Here is a 14058-nt window from a genome sequence, read left to right as displayed (position 1 = left end):
GGATGTAGAGAGAACAGAGGAGAACAAACAGTGTTTTAAACTATGACTGATAGGCCAGTGGAAAAGGCAGCTGCGTGGCAGCTTACATTTAGTGTAGCCAAGTGTAAAGTGCTGCATTTTGTTTGGCAGAATGAGTTGAAGCAATGTAACATAAAGGCAGTGCAAGAACAGAGATTTGAGGGCATACATGTACAAATTATTGAGGGTGGCCTTTGACAGGGGTGACCATATAGTCCTCCTCCAACGAGTCTCCACTAGTGGTTAGATGATTGGGAGTGCTGTCTCCTGATTTCAGTCTCATTTACCTAATCATAACCATGGGATCAATTTGAACCTCTCGTGGATTGGTTCTTGCCCTCTACTCTTTCTCATTTACATGCTGTCCCTTAGCAGCTTGTGTCTTCCAGAGACACATTAATTTTTGCATGTACTCTGATGACACTCAGCTCTACATATTTACCTGCTCTCTTGATTCTTCTACTGTCACTTAGTTGATCAGAATGCTTATCTGACATTTGGATTGACTGAATTTTCCCCCAATTAAATATTGGGAAGACTGAACCCAGTAGTTTTGGTAACTACTCCAAGTTCAGTTTCCCTAGGTTATAGACTCCATCCTTTTTCCTGACACCAGTCTGAGGTTGTTGTCAGTGTTAGTGTTAAGTCGGGAGATGTGTAATCTTCTGAGGAAAAGTCGCGCAGGCTAGGCCTGTAGACATTGGAATTTAGAAGAAGAAAAAGTAATCTTGTAAAGACATAAAAGTTGCCATGTGAGTTTTAAGGCAGTTGTAGATTCTGAACAAGAGAGTTGGAGGTTATCAGGTGGATGCTGAAATGTGGCTATAGAAATAGACCTTTCAGCCCATCTGACATACATTTAGATCATAACTAATCATCTACTTTCCCATACTATCTTCATATCCTTTGTAATTTCTCTTTAGAAATCCATCAGTCTCTATTTTTGAACATACTCGATAATTGATCTTCTGCAGACTGTGCGGTAGAGAATTCCAAAAATTCATCACCTGATTGAAGAAATTTCTCCTCCATGGTCTTAAATGGTTTACCCCATTTTTTCTGAGATTATGTCCCTGATTTTAACCAGTAACCAGGGGAAGCATCAACATCTATCCTGTTGCACCCTGTAAGAATTTTGAATTTCAATGAGGCCTTTGAAAACTTTAGGGAATGCAGACTCAGTCTCTCGTCATAAGACAATTCTACTGTTGCAGAGCTTAGTTTGGTGAACTTCTGTTGCTCTCCCTAAATGGCAAGTGAATTCTTCCTTAGCTAAGGAGATTAAAACTGCACACAGTACTCCAGCTATGGTTTCACCAAGGCTCTATACAATGCAGGAAGCTATCTTCACTTTTGTACTTAAATCTCCTTGCGATAAAGGCCAACGTACCTTGCCTTCTTTATATATTATTGCACCTACATGCTAGCTTTTAGTGACTCAAAAACTAGGCTACCAAATTTAAGAAATATTCTACACCTTTTCCTTGCAAAGAAGATAACATCAGATTTGGTCATGTTATGTTCTCTTTGCCATGTTCTAGCCGTTCACTTAGACAATCTACGTCCTTGTGAAGCCTCCTTTCATCCTCCTGTCAACATATATTCCCACCCAGTTTTGTGGCAGCAAATTTGGAAATACTACATTGATCCCCACATCCAAATCATTGAAATAGATTGCGAACAGCTGTGATCTTAGCACTGATCATTGCAGTGCTGACTCTTGTGGTATTCTACTGGTAACAATTTGCCGACTTGAGATTGGCCTGTATATTTCTGCTTTCTCTTTTGTATCTGTTAACCAATCTTCAATCCATACTTTATAATACTACCAGCTCCTATGCCCTCTAATTTTATTAACAAAAGCCTTCTGAAAATCTAATCGGACATTTCTCCTTACCAGAATCACTAAAACTAGGAGACAGTTTAAAATTGAAGGACCTGCCTTTTTGAGAGGGAAATAAGGATATTTTTTCTGAGGGTCATGAGTTATTGGAACTCTTCCCACAGAGCAGTGGAAGCTGGGTCATTGAACATTAAGGCAGCGGTAGTTAGATTCTTGATGAACAAGGGAGTCACAGGTTTTCAGGGATACGCAAGAAAGTGGAATTGATGCTACCATTGATTTGCCATGATTTTACTGAATAGTGGAGCAAAGCAGCCAACTGGTCTACTCCTCCTCATTCCTATGTTTGCAACCTTGATGTTATGTTTGACCACAGGATGCGCCTTCAGCCTCATCCACACCATCGCCTGTGACAGCCTATTTAATTCTCTGTAACATTGCCCAGTATCACCCCTGTCTCAGCTCATCTGCTAAACCCACTTTCATATCTTTGTTTTCTGTAGACCTGACAACTCCAAGAGACCTTGTATTTCTGCACAGATCTTTGTGCATAATGCAACTACTGAAACAAGTGAAAAATTCTGGGCTTTATAAATAGAAGCATGGATTTAAAAATTCAAATAATTTCGCAGAGCCCACACAACACATTTACACAGCCCCAGCTGGGTATTATGTCCAATCCTAGACCAAAAAGGAACTGGGAGCAATTTGAAGACTTTGGAGAGATTTATTAGAATAGTTCCTGCGGAACATGGAGACTGGAGACGTTTTCCTTCAAGCAATAAAGGGTAGTAGGAGATTGCATTGAGGTATTTAGAATGATTAAGAGTTTACATAAAGTAAACTTCTTCCAGTTTCCCCTTGCTCAATGGTCACTAACTTGAGGCACAGATTAAAGTGCCAGAAACATGAAGTGGGAAAGCTTTTCTACACAGTGTTGAGAATTTCAAATGCATTACAGGATGGTGTGGCAGATGTGGACTCACTGGTGGCTTTTAAAAGTGACTTGGATAAATATTTGAATAAAAGATTGCAGAGATGTGGAGAAAGATCAGGGAGTAGGATTAGGAGGATTGCCTTTTAAAAGAACCGGCATAGACTCAGTGGTATGAATAGCCTCCTTTTAGTCTACTATTCTATAATTTCAAGGCTGTTGTAAGGAATACATGATCTTTGCTGACATAGATACATCTTTTAAATGGAATTACCTTTTATCATTTGCCATTGAGCATTGAACTATTTTGTCAAGTTGTGAACAGATAGGTGGGAGCTTTGAGTGGCGCTGTCATCTGCTGGTATCTGTTAGTAGAAGAAAATGACTAATTCTGTAAAGGCATGTGCTCTAGTTACTTTGCCAAATCAACTTGGTCAGTTGATGTGTGTATATCTCCCTATGAGATACAGCAACGAGTACTAATTGGTCCAAACACTCCACGTGGTCTTGGACCATACAGTGCAGTGAAAGTATTGTTCAAAGATGGTTTGAACGGAGAAATGCGGCTGTATTGTGTAATAGTTTGTGAAAAATGATTTTGTTATTGAAATCATCGTTAAGTAATCAGCACTCAGCTTGATGATGAATGTGGTGACAACTGCAATGCTTTCAGAAAATATACTTTGAACTATTTTCTTTCACTACTTATTTTTAAATTTTCATTTGAAATGGTTTTACTTTTGCTCATAACTTGCTCTATGATCCCTGCTTTTTGAACCACACTTCATGATTTAAACTACGTTTCATATTTCTAAATCAAATACAAGTGCATCACAGAAGTTTATGTCCAGGCTTGTAACATCCAGAATGTGATGACCATGTTTTTATGTCAGTAAGTAATCGACATTCTGTGGAAAAATGATTAAAAATAGTACGCAAATGCATTAACCTTTTATTATCTAGAAAACTAGAACTGTGGAATTAAGTTAAAACTTTGTGACCATCTTGTTAAATTCATTTTACATAGGTTATTGAGAACTATTTCTGTTGAAGCCCCATTGACTGCAATAGACTTTATGACTGATGGAGCAACTTTGACTGTAGGATCCATCAGGGGCAAAATTTATGTGTATGATTTACGAGTGACAACTTCACCGCTCAAAATTGTCAGTGCCCACAAGAAATCCATACGGTGCTTAAAGTTTCAGAATGGTTCTGTACAGTTCAAGGTAGGTAGACTGTGACTCTTATTAAATTTTTAAACCAATCCTAAGTTTGGTGATATTCTTTTAGTTTTAAACCCCAAGTATCTTGAAATGAAGTGGTATAGAATTGTCACTATATCATATGAATACCAAAGCACTTAATTGCCACCATACAGTACATGTTTGTGTCTTTGTATAAAATCATGAATAACAATCTGTTTGCCTTCTTTAGCATCACATTTGACCCTGAGCTTCCAACTTCACGGAGAGGCAGTAGTGTAGTGGTAATATCACTGTACTAGTAATCAAGAATGGGTTCAAATCCCAGCCTGGCAGATGGTGAAATTTGAATTCAAAGAAAAATTCTTGAATTAAAACTGGCCTAAAAGTGACCATGTGACCACTATTGATTGTTGTAAAACACTCATCTGGTACACTAATGTCTTTTAGGGAAGGAAATCTGCCAACCTTTACCTTTACCTGTTTGTCACTGCAGTGTGGTTGATTCTTAATTGCCCACTGGGCAGTTAGGGATGGCAAGCAGTGCTGGCCTGTAGCATCATTCACATCCCATGAATGAAATCAAAGATTTTGTGCCGTCGATAAGACTGCCTGTCAGCACCTCTGTGACATTGTCTGATATCACCTCCTATCTTGGGTCATCTGCTGAAACTCTAACCTGTGTCTTTGTTGTTTTTAGACTTATTTATTCCACTGCTGTCTGGGTTGGTCTCCTAATGTTGCTCAATCCAAATCGCATTCATCTGACAGTGATCTACCTGGGATCTGTTTCAAAACCCTCCATAGTTTTGCCCTAACTATCTCTGATCTTCTCCAGTCCCTTGGAGATGCTTGTGCTTCTCTTGTTCAAGTCTCTTTTATGTTCTGTATTAAGTAGCGATGCCTTCAGTAGACCCCAGTCTTGAGATTGCCTTTCCTACACTTCTCCACATCGGAGAGTCAGAGTCATACAACGCAGAAACAGATCCTTTGGTTCAACCAGTCCATGCTGAACATAATCCCAAACTAATCTAGTCCTATCTGCCCACTCCTGGCCCATATCCCTCCCTTTTCTATTCATGTAATTATCTAAATGTCTTTTAAACGTTGTAATTGTACCCACATCCACCACTTCCTCAGGAAGTTCATTCAACTCATGAACCACCCTCTATATAAAAAGTTTGTCCCCCATGTCTTTTTTAAATCCCTCTCCTCTCACCTTAAAAGTGTGCCCCATTGTCTTGAAATACCCCATCCTAAGGAAAAGACAACTACCATTAACTCGGTCTATCCCTCATTATTTTATGAACTTCTATAAGGTCTCCTCTCAATCTCCTATGCTCCAGTGGAAAAAGTCCCAGCCTTTCTTTATAACTCAAACCTTCCATGTCCAGCAACATGCTGGTAAATCTCTTCCGAACCCTTTGCAGCTTAATGATATCCTTCCTATGACTAGGCGACCAGAACTGGACACAGTATTCTAGAAGAGGCCTCATTAATGTCCTGTACAACCTCAACATGACTTCCCAACTCCTATACTCAAAGAATGAAGGCAAGTATGCCAAATGCCTTTTTAACCACCCTGTCTATATGTGACCCAAACTTCAAAGAATTATGTACCTGAGTCTCTAGGTCCCTCTGTTCTACAACACTACCCAAGGCCCTACTGTTAATTTTGTAAGTCCTACCCTTGTTGGCTGTACCAAAATGCAATACCTTGCATTTATCCAGATTGAACTCCATCTGCCATTTTTCAACCCATCTTTTTTCTTCTTCTATTGTGGAGACTGTGCACTGTCTGGGCACTTTTTAAAAAAAAAAGAGTCAGTGGCTCTCATTGAAAGAGGAGCCAGAGGTGTTATCCCCGAACTCTGTTTAATATTATCCCTCAATCAGTATCACAATAGCAGATTATCTGCTCATTAACGCATTACTGTTTGTGGCAACTTGCTATGTGTGGCTTGGCACAGTTTCCAAGTGGCCCAGTTTATCCTCTGACATTGGCCAGGAAGTGGAATGGAATCAGTGGCTACAGAATGGAGCTTGTAACGAGGGCTGAATTTTTTTGAGCAGTATACATATTGTTCCTCCCAGTACAGCCAGCCCTTGTCTCCTACCACTGCACTGGAACAGGAGTTTGCTGCTGTTAAAATCCCTGCTATCTCCCTTTGCTACTACCCTTGCTGCATCATTCAGAGCAGATGGAAACATAGAAGATAGGAGTAGGATGGGGCCATTTGCCTCTTTGAGCCTGCTCTGCCATTTGTCCCAGCAGATCAGCAAGGATTCAAATGTATGGATTGAGATGGGGCCGAGAGTAGAAGGTGAGCAGAGTGGTAAGCCAGGCAGAATGGGAGGAATCAGTGTACGTCCAAAACATTATTTTTTGATGCAAGCAGCTCCCTGCAGTGTCAGTGGTAGTAACATACGTTGCAGGCACTCCAACTGCATATATGGCGAGTATGCCCTGAATTCTGGGTGACAGCAAGTCAGCAAGAGGAGTGAGATTCCATAGAAAATCAAGTATGTCTGTTGCCTATTGAAGAAGGCTGATATGCCAGGTTAAGGAATGATAACTGAAATGTGGAACTAAATTGGAGAACACTGTCAAAGAAGTGCAGTAGGACAAATGGGCACCTTCTGTCCTAGAAGATTCTGATTCTATATTGCTGAATATGTTTTGCTATGCCTCACTAGGGTGGCACGCTGTAAATCAAGCCCTGCTATTTCTGAAGTCATCCCAAGATTTTTTTAAAAAGTACACAAAATTCCCCAATTTACCCGTCTTAGACCCAGCTAACAGAAGCACAGACCAAGTCTCTGAACTTAACAAGAGTTATTATTCTTTGTAATTAATTTGACTGTAGCTACGGCGAAAATTCATGAATCATTTACATATAACTCCTGCATATAATTCCACTAAATAGACTACTAATCAAATCAAATCCCCTTATGAATCCCCCCTTTACATACGCCCACAAAACACACACCGGGGAAAATATCATGAGCTAGTAACAGAAAGAAAAGCCAGGAAAGCGGTTCAGTGGTTTCTGTTCACGCTGGTCATGTAAGGGTGCTGGTCTGAACTCTGCTTCTTGGTCATTCTTCTTTAGATGCTTCCACTGGCTTGGAAGAGAGACAGGGTAGATAGTTCACACTTATAAAAGGTCTTTGACCAATTAATCAAAAGTTACAGAACAAAACTGTTCAGCTCCAGTTCTTCTGAAACCCACAGTTGTGCATGCAGTCTTCACAATGAGTATCATGCCACTTGGTTTCAAACCATGCAGCAATCCTTGCAATCCCTGCTTTTAAAACAGTTCTTTTCTCATTTCAGCTCAATTTAAAAAAAATACAAAAACAAAAAGACACAGTCTTTATAATTTCAGTAAATGTAGTTCTTATGACAATTACATCCAAAATGTCTGTCTTTTTCTTTCAAATGCTAACTGACCTGTTTTCCATAATCTGTCTTGATTTTTTTATTGCCAGCTGTCATGGTTTTTCTTTTGCATCTTGTTTTGGTTGTTCTTCATGTGAAGAACATAAGAGAAAGTTACAGCCCCTGCTGCTTTGCCACAACCCAAACTGATTGGGACCTGATCGGTCTAAATCTGGCAGTTTCTATAAAGAAGGCTTGTTGTGTTGTTTTAATTACTGGGTCAGAAATCGCACGAGACCAGGTTATAGTCCAACAGGTTTATTTGAAACCACAAGCTTTCGGAGCCTCGGTCCTCCTTTAGGTGTTAGTGAGAGAGGTAGTATCAGACACAGGATTTATAAGTAAAAGATCAAAGGTTCACACCATTGATGAGGATATACTAAACAAACCTAAGATGCTGTTAATCGGGATTTAATACCTGAAGTCCACCTGAAGGAGGACTGAGGCTCCGAAAGCTTGTGGTTTCAAATAAACCTTTTAGATTATAACCTGGTCTCGTGTGATTTCAGACCTTGTCTACCCCAGTCCAACATCGGCACCTCCACATTTTAATTACTGGGCTTCAAGTTCATACTTGCAGTTCTCTGGAATTTCTAGTATCGCTTGTTTCCAGATGGAAATTGAATGAAGCACAAAAATACGCTGTTATTAGTGCAGCCTTCCTTGCTTTTGGGTGGTATTTCTGATGAAAGAACAAGTTAGTGTTTAGACTGAAAGGGATTGTGACCTGGGATTTGCTGAGGTGACGTGGTACCTTATTGCTCCTTTATCCAAGGTTGACCATATCACAACGGGACAACATCGTTTGCATTGTGTAAAGGATAGCTGTGATACTGCAATGCACTTCTGCAGCTGCCTGGGCTTGTACAGATCTACTCTTGTAAGGCCAAGTGCAATCCTTTCAAGGCTCGAACAGTCCTTGGAAGACAACTCTGGCTCCCAGTCATGGAACCACTCCAGCTCAATTAATCATTGATCAGCTCTGGCATTTATTCCCTTACTCTATGAAGAATTAGAGCCTGAAATGGTTACAACTCGCATGAGCCATTCAAATCTGGAACACCCTATGACCTATGGGTGTAGGTGTGGTGATGGGGTGGGAGGTGCGAGATGGATGGAAGAAAGCCCCAGGCCCCTCCATGTATACACAAGTGGGAAGGAATCCTGTTGGAGCCATACCGTAAATATATTTCAGAATTCTTCCGAGGGATTGAGTGCAACTTTTGTACTCCCATCTGTGTTTTTTCTCCCTCTGTTGGATTATTCAGTGAATTCACTTGTCTTTGTAGGAGTTTGAAATAAATAGAGGCTTGTACTTGCGTTTATCTGTTTTTAAGTTTAATTTGGCTTGGGTTTTCTGATTATTTCAGCAACGTTTTCTTCAAGTGGTGTTGCCAAATCTCTCAACATTTTCTGCAGTACTGTTGTTAGCAGCAGACTTAATATACTTTTTAAATGGGTATTTTCTCTCTTCTAGTCTAATGGAGGTAAAAACTTCGCAAGCAGAGGTTCATCCACCTTGCCCACCGCAGCTACCAAGAGGACTTCCACTAAGGTGAACAGTGCTCCAGGTAGTGACAGTGCAAAGGGAATCCAGGAGCTTACTGCACTAATGACATCTGCACCAGCTGTGAAAGTACCTCCTGTCCTAGAAGAAAAAGTAGCTGAAGCTAATCTGGATGTAAAAGGTAGAACTGTTTCTGTTTCAATTAGTGCAGGAGCATACATGGTATTGAAAATAAATATAATTGCAGCTGAAGGAACAGGATAGCCTTGCTATAAAATCGACCTGAGCAAATTATTTAATTGAATTTAATTAAGAAGACATTTAATAATTTGTGGGGCTGAAGCTGCCTCATGTACAACTCCAGTTCCACACTACATACCTGACTCTTAAGGGATGGCAATAAATACTGCCTTACCAGCATTACCCAGATCCTAAGTACATATGTGTATTGATTTTCCAATGTTACCAACATTCCAGGAACTCATAGCTGTATATTTAAGCAGTGAATATTTAAATTCTTAACATTTTAATGTTCTGTGTATTTGTATATCTCAACTAAGCACAGGAGTTTTTCGGGAATGGCAATGACCAATGTAACCAGGCTCAGGAGGGAAGTAGCTTCATTTCTTAACAGAAAAATGTGATAAATATTGTAAAATGGCAAGTAGGTTGAATTAATCAAATAACTGTTATGCTAGCTTTGAAAAGTGAGTTTCAGATATATTTGGAGATTGTGGTAATTCTATTCTTTAAATAAATTTGGGCAAATCTGATTTTTAGCTCACCGATAAAACTAACTTTACTACTTGTGTTTTGTTTCTAGGTTTAGCACATAGCACCAGTCTAGATGTAATTCCATCCAAAGAGACAGAAAACGCAAGAAGAGCAGATAACAGTGGCAATTTTAGAAACCTTGATTGTGTGGGTAGAAATAGTTTTGGAGATGTATTCTCACCAGTCAGAGATGGTAAACTGATTTAAATTAACATTTATTAGCATTTACTGAATAGTGCAAAACATTTATGAACCCCAACAATTATTCAGGATGATTATGGTTTACTTTTCTAGATGTTGCCGGATTAAAGACAAATGAAGACAGCATGACGAAAGGAAATGGTAAGATGGGCTTTCTTGACTGTTGGTTAATTTACTTATTTTGCCTTGAGAAATCCACTAATGAATTGTCCTTTCTGGGGCCTCATTCCAGTGTAACTTGGACGGATGAGATGAAAGCTGCAACTGTCTACAGTGGTCCCATCTTAAGATAACTCCTAACAATTACAATCCCGAATCAAAACTGCTAAAAATATGACACATGAATGTAAAATTGTGATAACATTGAAAGGAAAAGAAATTGTGTTTGTGAGACCTCCTGGTAGGCAAGTGAAGAATATATGGTGGCATTTCGGTAGGACTAAGGTATATATTTGGAATGATTTTAATGTCTTTATTACTGGTGCTGAGTGCTATGGGTTAAAACTTAATTTTTATGCCATTTTTATTTCTGATGCTGTGTTTAAGTTTAGTTCAATTGGTAGCACTCTTGCCTCTCAGTTCAAACCAAATGGTTGTAGGATCTGTTTGACTTTTATTGTCCAAAACCTAAAAGAATATTGACTTTTGACAGTTGAATCATCTGGATATTCTAATGAACTGTTCTGATTGAAATTGTGTGCCTGACAATTTTAACAACAACAAAGCATAAATTAAAATGAAAATCCTTAGGCCCAGCAAGTAAACATCTGAATGTTGTACAAATATGTGTACCTTAGATAGAGGTGATTGGAGAGCAAATCATCTTGTTGAAAGCAAGTGAGTGAGAATCAAAGCACCAACTTTCAGGCAGCATGAAGCATAACAACTGCGAGTATTACTTGGCAAAAACCTATCTCCTGAAAGATACATCTCGTCGATTCTGCAAAAGCAGTCAGTGGTTAGCATTATTTAGAGATGTCAAAATGTTGCTGTCCTAAAAAGTGGGTGGAAGCATTTCAACCTTACTCCATTTTGAGATGGCTGGCATACTACATGGAAGAGCATCTTCGCTCAAATGATCATGAGAATCAAAAGGCCGTCAATGCAGTGAAAACAGAAATAGACATTGAATTGCAGAAATAATAGAAGAAAGTATATGTGAATAAAGGGTTAAAAAAAATTAGAAATACAGGCCATTCATGACTAACAAGTAACTGTAGTTCTTAAGGGCCTAGTGAGGCCGTTCAAGCTAACGCATGAACAAAAACGTCGTCATTATATTTTTCATATGGCTAATCTTGTCCCCATCATCATTAGAAATGGTAGTTGACGCTAAAGCATTTTATGATTGTGTTTTAAGTCATTCCTTGTGCAGAACAAAATTCTCAAATAGATTTTTCTTTGTAGGTTTGGGCTTTTTGCCACAGTTGAACACTGTATTTTCCACAAGAAGTAATCCGGTGGGCGCCAGTACACAGGAAGAATCGAACTCAAACTCCTTGCAGGGATTTGGATCTCCATCTCCCATTAAAGAACAGGCTCCACAGCGAGACATGAGTGCCATATTGAGCCAGCTCCAGAGTGCTGGGCAAGATTCAAAAGAGCCCGTTGGCCAGGTATTACTAAATTTATCTCAACAATAATTATATTTCTTTATACTTTAAATTTTTAGGACAGATCACATCAGTTTGACATGTATTCCCTAATGTTTAAACAACTAAGCAGTGGTTGAATTGAGATGTTTATAAACTTTACGAATTTCATTAGCGTAGATACAGAGAAATTGTGTCTTCCTGGAATGGGGTGGAAATCTAGAACAAAAAGGCATGAACTTAAAATTAGAGTGAGATCATTTGGAGTGAAGTAAAAGACACTTTCCATACAAAGATAATGGAAATTTAGAACATTCCCTCCAAAAAAAACTGTAGCTGCTGAGCCATTTGTAATCTTCAAGTCTGATTTGGATCAGTTATAGTTGTGTAGGGATATTGATGGACTTTTGGCAACGGTGGATAAGTGGGAATTGAAGTACAGATCATTCAGAATCTCATTGAATGACAGGGCAATCTCAAGTGGCTGAATGACTTATTCATATTTCTAATATACTTGTTGACACAGTGAATGGGCTGAATCATTAAGATGAGGGAGGTTCCCCGTACTTGATTCTTAGTTGATACTGATTTGACTAATCTAAATTAAATGCATGACAATTGGAGGCAGAACTTCTGTGTTTGAGGGGCAAACATGATAAACATTCCTGCTTATAAGGCCTATCCAAATACCCCCACTGAAAGGTTCATGTTTTGTCTGTAATAGTTCCTGTGGTTGAAAAATCTGACAGTGTTCACTGTCAAGGTGATTACTGTCTTAGAGGATTATTGTTGCTGTGTAGCTGTATAAAGAGTAAGCTTTTTGAAGGGAGAAAATCTAAATGGGGAGAAGAAATGTTGTTTCATATATTCAGAAAATGCAAGTGATTCTGACAGAAATGGAAAATCTGATCAGCTTCTAGGGAACACCATTGTACTACAGGGGAATCGAAGCTATAAAGCTAATGACCTAATCTGATCAGTTATCATTACTTTTCCCGGGTCATTTGCTGAGGAAATCAGTTCTTACCTGTGATAATAGATCACATTCAGAGAAGGCCCTGTTACATTTTTCTTTTCATACTTTGGTTACTTTGCCCAAAATACCAGTTAAAAGCTTGCAAGCCTCTGTGATCACCTTTCTGAACCTACACTTCACACATTGAGTGAGAGAAACCTTAGATGTGACTTATCTTCAGTGCTCTCATTACCATGTTAGTTTGGTAATGTTTCAATAAGGGTCTTGATTTGGAAAATTATTTGGATTAAACCGATTTGTTACCAGTCTGTCATAGAGTATATAATTGATGCGGCAATAACTTCTGTTGAGCTGCTTTCTTGTTGTTTCTTGTTCTGTTGATCTTTGTTCTGAACAACGTTTTGTATTAAAGTGATAGTATAAAGAACATTTGAAGATAAGAGTTTCCCTTAGCCTCTCCTGGGCATTGATTTTGTTAAACATAAAGTAACATGTTACCACAAGAAATCTATATCTAATGATATACATATTCCAAATTCTTAACAGGAAAATAAAGCCATAGGAATGCAGAAATCCAAAATAATTGAGCATAACGGCCAATTGGAAGCTGCAAGATTGGATCAGGTAGGTTAGAACAGCAGCGGATGACTATAAAGTGGAATTTTCCAGTTGTCTAAATCTTTATTTAAAGAGATTCAAAGTAGGAAATTTCAAAAGGCACAGAATAGCATCATGGACTTTACTTTAGGGGGCACTGAGTATAAAAACAACTGGTTCAACATGAAGAATTGCTTCTTGTTCTAGACACTGTACATGTGGAATGATGTGAAGGCACTGAAAAGATTTATGACAATGTCCCAGGAAAGAGGAGATTCAGTTTTTAAACTGGAAATGTTGGGACCATCTTCCTTAGGCAAGAAAAGGTTGAGAGATTTGATCGGGATATTCCCTGTGAAAGATGTGAACTAAAGATGTTCACATTGGTGGAATGATCGAGAATGAGAGGGAACAGATTGAAATTAATTGGCAAAAGAAGTAATGTGACATGAAGAAAAAGTTTTTTTTGCTGACTGTACATGGGGTACAGGCAGGTTCATACAAGGCAATCAAGAGTATTGGATTGTCTTCTCAAAAAGAACTGTGTGCAGGACTATGGAGACAAGGAAGTCACTGACAGAAAGTAACTTGTTCTATAGAGAACTGGCACAGATGCAGTGAGACAGCTTCTGTGCTGTAATAATTCTGTTAAGCCAATTCTTAGGGCCAAGCTGATGGTAAGGCCTGTGTTGACAGTACTTTGGTGTATGACTAAGAACAACACATGACTTGTAACTATCAAGCAGCTTGACAACTTCCATCTTTATGGTCTGTAGTGTATTATGTATATATCCTGGCAGGACAAAAACAGAAATGCAGCATTCTTCTTTAAGCACAACTTTCAAGTCTATTTGTACTCATCAAATAGGTGGCTTTGCAGGTCCTTAGGATGGACCTCAAGAAGATGGTCCCATGCCTCAGAATTTTCTACATGGTGAGGTAGCCAGAGCCTGATGCCCAAGGCTGTGC

At 39.0% G+C, this 14058-nt stretch overlaps 1 protein-coding gene and 1 long non-coding RNA gene across 6 annotated transcripts in view; one reads left to right on the top strand and one right to left on the bottom strand.

Annotated features, from left to right (window-relative positions):
- LOC125485773 overlaps positions 1-14058 on the bottom strand; it is an 86129-nt gene that overhangs the window by 7363 nt on the left and 64708 nt on the right. The gene's annotated exons all lie outside the window — the stretch shown is intronic.
- Positions 1-14058, top strand: part of nedd1 (NEDD1 gamma-tubulin ring complex targeting factor) — a 44807-nt gene that overhangs the window by 13043 nt on the left and 17706 nt on the right. For all 5 annotated transcript variants that reach the window (XM_048610301.1, XM_020529271.2, XM_048610303.1 and 2 more), the window contains exons 7-12: positions 3823-4024; positions 8920-9130; positions 9773-9916; positions 10018-10065; positions 11332-11540; positions 13039-13116. In XM_048610301.1, coding sequence (XP_048466258.1) covers positions 3823-4024; positions 8920-9130; positions 9773-9916; positions 10018-10065; positions 11332-11540; positions 13039-13116 — 892 coding nt within the window. The remainder of the gene's footprint in view (positions 1-3822; positions 4025-8919; positions 9131-9772; positions 9917-10017; positions 10066-11331; positions 11541-13038; positions 13117-14058) is intronic.

This window comes from Rhincodon typus, chromosome 22, assembly GCF_021869965.1.
Source record: "Rhincodon typus isolate 14 chromosome 22, sRhiTyp1.1, whole genome shotgun sequence".
Lineage (NCBI taxonomy): Eukaryota > Metazoa > Chordata > Chondrichthyes > Orectolobiformes > Rhincodontidae > Rhincodon > Rhincodon typus.
Note: the sequence above shows the minus strand (reverse complement) of the source record. Positions and strands in the feature narration are given on the sequence as shown.